This window comes from Acomys russatus, chromosome 26, assembly GCF_903995435.1.
Source record: "Acomys russatus chromosome 26, mAcoRus1.1, whole genome shotgun sequence".
NCBI classification, from domain to species: Eukaryota; Metazoa; Chordata; class Mammalia; order Rodentia; family Muridae; genus Acomys; species Acomys russatus.
The window spans coordinates 20,725,488-20,735,100 of record NC_067162.1 but is presented as its reverse complement, the minus strand read 5'-3'; the positions used below and the strand labels follow the sequence as shown (position 1 = coordinate 20,735,100).

The 9,613-nt window shown below is 47.2% G+C and overlaps 2 protein-coding genes across 3 annotated transcripts in view; both read right to left on the bottom strand.

Moving 5' to 3' along the window:
* The window catches only part of Cx3cl1 (C-X3-C motif chemokine ligand 1), a 170,688-nt gene that overhangs the window by 101,475 nt on the left and 59,600 nt on the right, over positions 1-9,613 (bottom strand). The window lies entirely within an intron of this gene.
* On the bottom strand, positions 1,233-9,025 carry Arl2bp (ADP ribosylation factor like GTPase 2 binding protein). Of its 2 annotated transcripts, none has more exons than XM_051168796.1 (6): positions 8,880-9,025; positions 8,134-8,195; positions 4,778-4,884; positions 3,818-3,936; positions 2,957-3,053; positions 1,233-1,736 (listed from the first exon to the last, which is right to left on the bottom strand). In XM_051168796.1, exons 1-6 carry the CDS (start codon positions 8,915-8,917, stop codon positions 1,635-1,637), a joined length of 525 nt encoding a protein of 174 aa, XP_051024753.1. In that variant the 5' UTR covers positions 8,918-9,025; the 3' UTR covers positions 1,233-1,634. The 2 variants fall into 2 exon arrangements, with proteins under 2 accessions (XP_051024753.1, XP_051024754.1); XM_051168797.1 differs by having other exon boundaries at positions 3,818-3,903; positions 8,880-9,024.

The following is a 9,613-nucleotide window of genomic DNA, read 5'->3' as shown; positions in this document are numbered from 1 at the left end:
GCCTCTGCTTCCGGATGCTGAAACTACAGGAGTGCGCCATCACACCCAGCTCACGTTCCTTTTTTCAACCGGGCAGGCTGACCAGCAAACCTGCCAAGGGTTTTCAGCATCTGCCTGCAGTGAGCAGTCCTGATTAGAAAAGAAGCCGGACGGGGAAGGTAACTGCAGAGAGGTGGCATTTACAGAGCTGGCCTCAGAGGGCCTTTGATCTCAGAAGACCAAAGCAACAATAACCGGATGACAGCAGTTACATTAAAGTGGACCATACACATAGAATGATTATTCTAGCCAAACACACCAAATTTTACTCATTTTACAAAAGTACTAAGTGACACACTGCTACAGAAAAAGAGCTTAGCTTATATCCTTTTAGAGTCAGAATGCTCACATGGAAAGTCAATGTGGATTCTTATTTTTACTATAAAAGTTAAAGTCAAAAGTATACATTGGGAATCAAACTGTTTTCTTCTTTCTAGAGATATGACACACATGCTTATGGTTGGTGACAGTTCACCAAAGGTGATGGATGACCAAAAAAACTATGTACTGTCACTCCCCGCCCCCCACCCCAAGGCTGAGTTGGATGAGGGGAGCATCATCTTGACAGATTGTTATAGGAACAAACTGTAGTTTCTACCCTCCAACAACACGCAGTTCACTGGCCCACACAAAGGACTGCAGACATGCATGCACAAGCACACCTAGCATGCTGTCCTGATAGGACTGTAGACAAACACGCACAAGCACTCTGCATTCTGATGTGACAGAGCTGTAGCCTGTATGTGGCATACAGGCTGTTTGTACTGGTGCCCAGGAAGAGAGGCACTGATCGGAAAGCAGATTTGCATTTGCAGCACTCACAACTAAAAAGCACACAGCGTATAATACTTTGATCTTTAAGTGGTTGATCATGGGCATTCCAAGATCATACTCACTAGGTTTGCCTGAGTTTTCTTCTATAAAAATATGTTTCTTGAAAATAATGCTTAGAGACTTAAGAGAACAGTGGGACTACAAGACCAGTAGAATTCGCTATTCAAAGGACTGTTAATGTAAGATTGGGGTTCATTTTTCACTTGTGGGTAGAACACCTCTCAGTTGACTCCCCCAGCCAGTCAAGCTAGAATTGGGGGAGATTCAGAAGCCAGGACAAGCAGCTGGCCTCTAACTCCCTAGATAAACACGCCCAAACAACCCCCACTGAGACTGAGGACTGAACTGACCCAACGAGAAAACAGTTGTGGGAGCGCAAAGACTCATGTAAAGCCTGCTGGGATGAAGGGCTAATGATGGTATGCTGTCCACCCTGGTGACGCGCCACACTACCATGTTGCTGGGAAGGGCCCCAAGTCAAGTGACCAACACAGACGGAGTCACTCAGAAGCATCTGGGAGAGGCGCCTGCACTGGGAGGGGGAGTGGTGAACATGAGGGTTACTGACTACAAGAAGGTGTTTCTGGACAAAGGCCAAGAGGGTCAGTCATGTTTTCCAGGATTCATCAATACTTCAAATGAATGAAGGGCTGTGGCACAGTTGGTCTTTACAAATTGCATCTGTCATTAGCCCATGTTTCTCTGCGCCTGCTGGGTTGGTGCCCCCATAGCGATCACACTTCTGGTCTGAAGGTTAAGACCTAGTGCCGCAGGTTGTTCTGGGAAGCTGGCATAGAAGATGACTTGCACAGAGAAGTCACGACCAAGCCGCTGCTTAGGTCCAGTCCTCGGCCTTCCTTTTCCTACAGGAGAAAGCAGAGATCTCAAGATGCCAGGAATGGAGAAAGTTTTCCTTGATTCAGGGGCCTCTGGGATTGGGGGGTGGTGGGGACAGCAGGGAGGTCTGTGAACTCCCAAGGAACATACAGGTAGAGGCAAGACAGCAGGTTATTTCTAGACACGGGGACAGGGCGCGGGGGGCGGCGGGGGAGACACTTTCTTCGGGCTGGAGAAATGGCTTGGTTGGTGGCTGAAAGCATTGGCTGCTCTTCCAGAGAGCCAGGATTTGATTCCCACCTCCTAGCACACAACCGTCTATAACTCCAGACTCAGGGGCTCCTACACCATCTTCTGGCCTCCACAGACACCAGGTATACATGCGGTGCACAGACATACATGCAGGCAGACACTTGTAAACAAGGAATAAACTAAGCTTTAAAAAATGTGACTTGCTGGGCGTGGTGGCGCACGCCTTTAATTCCAGCACTCAGGAGGCAGAGGCAGGTGGATCGCTGTGAGTTCGAGGCCAGCCTGGTCTACAAAGTGAGTCCAGGATGGCCAAGGCTACACAGAGAAACCCTGTCTCGAAAAACCAAATAAAAAAAAAAAACAAAAATAAAAAAATAAAAAATGTGACTTGGCCAGGCGTGGTGGCGCCCGCCTTTAATCCCAGCACTTGGGAGGTAGAGATAGGTGGATCGCTCTAAGTTCGAGGCCAGCCTGGTCTACAAATCGAGTCTAGGACAGCCAAGGCTATACAGAGAAACCCTGTCTTGGAAACAAACAAAATATGACTCTTCACTGGGAATGGGCACAGTGCCATGCCTTTAACCCTAGTTCTCAGGCAGCTGAGGTAAGAGGATCTTGGAGTTTGAGACTTGCTTGGTCTACATAGTAAATTACAGGCTACATAGTAAGACACCGTCTCAGTAAGTACATAAATAAACAAAGTAGCTGCCCTTTGCTTGAAACTTTTAAAAAGAACCTGCATAGTGAAGTGACAGAAGGAGACTTGCTCTTTGTTGGGAACACTGGGCTAGTTGCATCAAATCATAGAAAGATCCTGGCCAGAACAGAGCAGCAACTACTAATCCCTCAAAAGCCATGCGGGGAAGGGGGTGTAGGGGGGACTACGGGACGACAAAGGATACGAGGATACAGAACAGGTGGTTGTCTCTGTAGCTCCACCTTTTACTTTCTGTGGGTCTCTCCGAGGCTAAGCAGGCAGGCAGTCATAACTTACTGCTCTGTAGTCCAGGAACATCTCCTTGAAAGCCAGAAAATCCGTGAATGTGAGCAGCATGTCAAAGATGTCACCAGCCACTTCATCTTTATGGTGCCTGCAAAGGACAGAGGGTTGGCTTTGTGAATGAACAGGGAGAGGGAGATAGACCCCCTTCCAGATGCACAAGCCAGGCATGGGAGAGCGTGTCTGTCAGCACCTGGGAGGTAGAGGCAGAAGGATCAAGCTTATAGCCAGCCTTGGTTATAAGAGACCCTGTCTCAAAAACAAAACAAAACTAATTCAGCTGGGTATGGTGGTGCACGCCTGTAATCCCAGCACTCGGGGAGGCGAAGGCAGGTGGATCTCTGTGAGTTCAAGGCCAGCCTGGTATACAAAGTGAGTCCAGGACAACCAAGGCTACACAGAGAAGCCCTGTCTCAAGAAATAAAAACCAACCAACCAACCAACAACAACAACAAAAAAAAACCTAAATCAAAATAAATAAATAAAAATAGTAGCTGGAGAGAAGGGTCTGTGGTTAAGAGCACTTGCTGCTCTTGCAGAGGACCCAGCGCTGTTCCCAGCATGCATGTGGCTACTCACAACTGCCTGTTCTGGAGGATCTTAAACTCGCTTCTGGCTTCTGTAGGCTCCTGCATGCACATAAACTCAGGCAGGCATGCACACATACATACTTAAAAAAAAAAATAGATCTCTTCAAAAATTAAAAAAAAAAAGAAAAAGTCTTACAAAGGCATAGAGGGCCTTCCACTGAGGACCCAGCCACCCAGTGTTGCCATTGAAGAAAAGGAGAGTGGGTTTTCCTCAGTCTTGGGGATGAAGAGGAGAAGCACAGGAGCAGCGTGAAGCTCAACTTACTGCAGTGTTGTTGTGAAGGCTGCCATGTTGAAGCCTGGGATGCGCTCCAGCAGCTGCTCTTCGATGTACTTCTCTACCAGGGAAATCTGCAACCGTGGAGACAGGAACGTGTGGGCTCTCTGGCAGGAAGTAAGACTTTTTTTGTGCAGTGTCTTTATCTATACTTGGCAGTCATCACCTGGGAGTGTGTGTGTGTGTGTGTGTGTGTGTGTGTGTGTGTGTGTTGCACAGATGCCTGTAGGGGCCAGAAGAGGGCGTTGGATCCTCTGGAACTAGACTCACAGGTGGTTGTGAGCCACTGGATATAGGTGCTAGAAGGGATCTGCAGTCCTTTGCCTATGTTTTTGTCCTATTACTCATTATTGGGTGCATGATGTGTGAGTGCGCACGCAGTGACATGTGGGTGCCAAAGGATGATGTCTATGGAACCAGCTCTCTCCCTCCATCCTTAAGTTTTACCCACTGACCATCTTGTTGGCACTGTTGTTCAGTTTTCACAGCACGCAAACGCAAGGTATCACAGCTGAAGGCAAGATTATGGAAAAGGCAAACTTGTTTTAAACAAGAAGTCGCAAGCTCATCAACTACTTCATGAAAGCCCTTTAGGAAATAGCTCCAAGATCTGGCAAGAGAAAATGATCTAAGCAGATTCTAATGAGCATCTGCTCAGCAACGCTGGCACACATAAAGAACTAGTACCCCGCCCCATCTTTTTTTTCAAGACAGGGTTTCTCTGTGTAGCCTTGGCTGTCTTTGTAGATCAGGCTAGCCTCAAACTCAGAGTTCTACCTGCCTCTGCCTCCCTGAGTGTTGGGATTACAGATGTGTGCCACCATGCCTGGTTTAATCCAAACTTTTATACAAACAACACACACACATACTTGTTAGTATATATAATGGATCTAAGTTTAAATTTTAAAGAAACCCTAATCCTCAGGTAGGAAACACAGTTCTACTTACATATTCATTAAAAATGGGTGTATATGTGAGCTTATTCTCCTCTGTGTCTTCAAACTCCTGGTAGTACTTGTCCATGAAGTTTCTCTGCAGTAACTGGAACTCGTCATCTGACAAAGGGAAGTTCATTCTTTGCAATAAGCTGCAATGCTACAGTGCTGCTTTCCCAGCAGCCACACAGCAGCTCACAAATGCCCTTTTCTACCCTCCACAGGTATCAGGCACACACATGGTCCACCTACATGCAGGCAAAACACTTACACATATAAAATATAAAAACCGATTAAAACTTAGTAAGATATACCTACACTTTACAACTCCATGCAGTTTGCTGGCTTATAGGTGTGCTCAAACTGCGTTGCAACTGTTTTATTTCTTAAGATAGGGTTGCCATATAAATCTCATTGGCTGCCCTGGAATTCACTATGTAGACCAACCAGTCTGGCTTTAGACTTGTAGCCATCCTCCTGACTCTAAGTACGGGGGTCAGAGGCATAGGCCACACCTCTGCCCTTAATACCAGCACTGTAGAGGCAGAAGCAAGTGGATCTGAGTTTGAGGTCAACTTGGTCTACAGAGGGAGTTCAAGGACAGCCAGGGCTACACAGAGAAATTGTCTCAAACAAAACCAAAACAAACAAATAAAACCCTCAAAACCAAAAACCCAAGTATATGCCACAATATCACCAAACATGGTAACTTACGAACCCCCTCACATTACTGTCCACAAAGAACTACCTGGTATCTCTCCTTCACACATAAATTTATTGTGTATACAAAAGGTCAGTTAGTTCTCAATTGGAAGACTCTAATGGCAAAAAGCCTTGTCTCTCCTGGTTAATTTTTTTTTCCTCTTAAATTACATTTTCATTTACTTATTTTTACGTGCTCATGTTAGCCACAGCATGAGGGAGGAGGTGAGGAAAACTTGCATGGCAAGGTTCTTTCCTTCTGTCCACATGCAGAGTCTTGGAAATTGAATTTGGAATATTGGGCTTGGCAGCAAGTACTACTTTACCCATGGAACCATCTCATTGGTCCTCTTTTCCCCTCTACATATTTATTTATTTATTTTGAAACAGAGTCTCACTGTGTAGCCCTGACTGGCCTGGAATTCACAGAGATCCTCTGGCCTCTGCCTCCTGAGAGCTGGGATTAATGTATGTGCCATTGCACCCATCCAGGAGTTGGATGTTGATTCTTTCCTTTTACCATGTGGGTCTCATGGGTTGAACTTGGTCGTTAGGCTTCTGAGCCACCTTGCTATCCCCCTTCCTCCTATTTTAATATGTTAGCAGCAGAAATGAAAAACTTACAGTGGGCTAAAGGGTGGGGTCTGCAAGAGGCCAGACTGCCCACATTCAAGGCCCACCTCAGCCATATACTTTGTGTGATCTTGGACAAGTGACCTTTTCTCTGCAGACCCCAATCTCCTTATCTGAAGCATAAATATGGCTATCTTGGCTGCCAATAGGGGCTTGCCAGGCAGAATTCAGAGGAGAGTTCAGGTAGAGACTCACAACAAACACTCAAGGTCAGAGAGTAGGAAATTCTTTTTTTTTTTTTTTTTTTGGTTTTTTGAGACAGGGTTTCTCTGTGCAGCCTTGGATGTCCTGGACTTACTTTGTAGATCAGAGGAGTAGAGAATTCTGACAACTGAGCCAACCAGCATTTCTACAACTAAAATGAAATCTTCAAAAGTGACCCAGACTTAAGCTCTTTTCTCCACAGTAGGGCAGGATATCCACGGTGGGCAAGACCACTGAAAACTCCAGAGGAGGGGGCTTCTGGTAAGACATGGGAGCTTGGATCCCGACAGCGTATAAAGGTGAGTTTTCAGATTAACCTGGGTTAAGCCACACACCCAAAAACCAAACCACAGGGTCTTTTTCTAATTGTTGGAAAAGCTGGTAAATTGTCAAAATTCTGTTAAATTGGTTTTTTTCCCTCTTACCTATTTGTCTTCAACTTTATATTTACCACTGCTTGTTGGTCAGTTGGCAAAATGGATAGATGCCCAAAGGGATCCAGAAATAGAAACTAATAGTGGAAGGAAATAGGAAGATATGGTGACTCATGCCTGTAATCCTAGCACTTGGGAGGCTGAGGCAAGAAGACAGAAAGATGAAGGCTGGCCTGGGTGTTAGACCCTAAAAACAAAACTGCCAACACCAGACCAACCAACAAAGCACATCAAGAATATAAAGAGATCCAAGCCATGCATAGCATCACATGCCTTTAATTCCTGGAGGATGGATCTCTGAGTTCGAGGCCAGCCTGGTCTACAGAGTAGGTTCCAGGAAAGCCAGGACTAGACAGAGAAACCATGTCACAAAAACAACAATAAAGCTGGGCGTGGTGGAGCAAGCCCAGCACTCGGGAGACAGAGGCAGGGGGATTGCTGTGAGTTCAAGGCCAGCCTGGTCTACAAAGCGAGTCCAGGACAGCCAAGGCTACACAGAGAAACCAACCAACCAACCAACCAAACAACAACAACAAAACTCAACCCAACAATAATATAAAAAGCCCCAAAACTAAACAACAACATCAAAAAAGAAGATAAAGCCAGGCATGCTGGCGCACGCCTTTAATCTCAGCACTCGGGAGGCAGAGGCAGGCGGATCGCTGTGAGTTCGACGCCAGCCTGGTCTACAAAGTGAGTCCAGGATGGCCAAGGCTACACAGAGAAACCCTGTCTCGGAAAAAAAAGGAAAAAAGAAGATAAAGAGATCCAAAGAGATTTGATACCTTGTTTCCTGCATGGATGAGTGTAGTATAGGGCTATGGTTTATGTTCTGTACTGCAGCATGAAAATGCTTCAAGCTCAAAACGATCTGAAGACCAAAATTGCTCTCACTGTATATGTGAAATAAAGTTTGAAATAAAGGTTGTTTCCAAGACAAGAAAGCTCAGTATGGCTTCTTACTATTACAGTGCGCTGTGTTAAAGTTTAATTGATGTTGTGTGTTTTAAAAATTAACTCTTCAAATTTATTTTTCTGCATGCTCTTATAAGCAGAGGTTTGGGCTGATGAGATGGCCCAATAGGCAAAGGCATTTCCATATAATGGTGAGCAGATAGATTTCAATCCTCAGAACTCACATACAGGTGGAATGAGAAAACCAACTCCACAAAACTGCCCTCTGACTGACCTCGGAAAGTGCATAGTGGCCTAGGCTTCCCCTCATACCATAACACACACACACACACACACACACACACACACACACACACACACACGGGTAAATGAATAAATTTTTAAAAATTGTTTTAAAGCAAAGGTCTACCTACGTAAGAATCAAGGAACTGACCTAAGGAACTAGAGGGGGCACAGGTCACTTAGTGGTATAGAAACGTACCCATAATAATGTCCTCTAAACATCCAACCACAGCGTCAAATTCTGCATCGGAGGCGGAGGAGCTGAAAAACACATCAGGATTAGGTGCTGCTCCAAACAATTATTTCATAAGTTGAATCTGTGTTTTCTGTGAAGATGGGGCTTGAACACAAGGCCTTGCACATGCTACGCAATCACAACAGCAAAGCCCACTAACGTTTTTCAAATGTAAATTTCCAACATGCCTAAAAAGAACAACTAGATGAATTTCTCATCAATCAGTTTCAGCGATCAAGGATTTCTGCCTAGCATGGAAATTCCAAACACAGGAATACACCCGTGACCCAAACCGGTATGATAATCACAAAAGCAGCAAACAATATGGGGAGCTGAGGTTGGCGTGGCACATCTCCAGACTTCCGCACGTACTATCCGCGGGATCTACTCACCGCATCCTGGCTCTTAACGCCACAACTATCTGCTGGTGAGAGCCCACACGCGGGAGGGGCACCAGACTGGAGGGTAACCGGATCAGTAGCGGCCCGTGTGGCCGCCGCCAGCCTGTGCTGCTCAAGGCCTCTAGGCTTTACTGACCGCCAAGATTCAGGCCAGAGGATTGTGATGGAAGCGCTGGTAATCGGTGACAATGCCCCGTGGAGGAAGGAAACGCCCCTCTGGAGCGGAGCCCTGGCCCGCCTGCTATGCCCGACCCGGGAGGGCATCCTCAGGCCGAGGTCGAGCAGACCCCCGCCGGCCCCGTCACTTACAAGGACAACGCGAGGCTCTCTTCCTCTAAGGCGTCCATCGTGAGGGCGCCGCAGTCACCGGCCCGGGCCCCGAGGCCCCGCCGCCTCCTACCGCGCCCGCCGCCGGGCCCGGCTCCGCTTTGGCCCGCGCCGCCTCAACCGCATCAAGGGCCCGCAGGAGGCCACGCCAGCTCTCCGCCCGCGATCGCGCGAGGACGGGGCTGCGGCTCCGGGCTGGGCCCAGCGCCCGCCCGCCTCTCGCGGGGCCACGCCGCCACAGTCTGTTAGAGCCCGCGGTCCGCTGCAGCCCCGCCTCCCGTCACCATGGTTACCCCGCAGCACCAGCAGCCAATGACAGCCTCCTGTTCCAGGTCTCACGCAGAGAAGTGCAAAATGGTGTCAACTGTTTCCTGGACGGAACAGTGGGAGCCAAAAGCCTGCACTTTAGGGGTTGTAAAGATTACGTAATTGAAAGCGTTTGTTTTTTTTTGTTTGTTTTATTTTGTTTTTCGAGACAGGGTTTCTCCGTGTAGCCTTGACTGTCCTGGACGCGCTTTGTAGACCGGGCTGGTCTTGAACTCACAATGCTCCGCCTGCCTCTGTCTCCACAGTGCTGGGATTAAAGGCGTGCACTACCACCACCAGGCTGAAAGCGTGTTTTAAGAGCTCTGGAGATGGCCAAATTGCTCGAAAGCCAGTCTCTCATATTTTGTCCTAGATAATGCAAACGTCTGATTTACCAAGAAGTTACTTCT

What these genes read in the sequence shown, in the direction of transcription:
- Arl2bp (XM_051168796.1), bottom strand. Translation starts at nt 8,917, where the DNA reads ATGGACGCCTTAGAGGAAGAGAGCCTCGCGTTGTCCTT. An exon ending in TTTAGAGGACATTATTATGG is followed by an intron (nt 4,885 to 8,133) that starts GTACGTTTCTAT and finishes TCCCTTTGTCAG; the next exon opens with ATGACGAGTTCCAGTTACTG. An exon ending in CACCCATTTTTAATGAATAT is followed by an intron (nt 3,937 to 4,777) that starts GTAAGTAGAACT and finishes ACTTCCTGCCAG; the next exon opens with AGAGCCCACACGTTCCTGTC.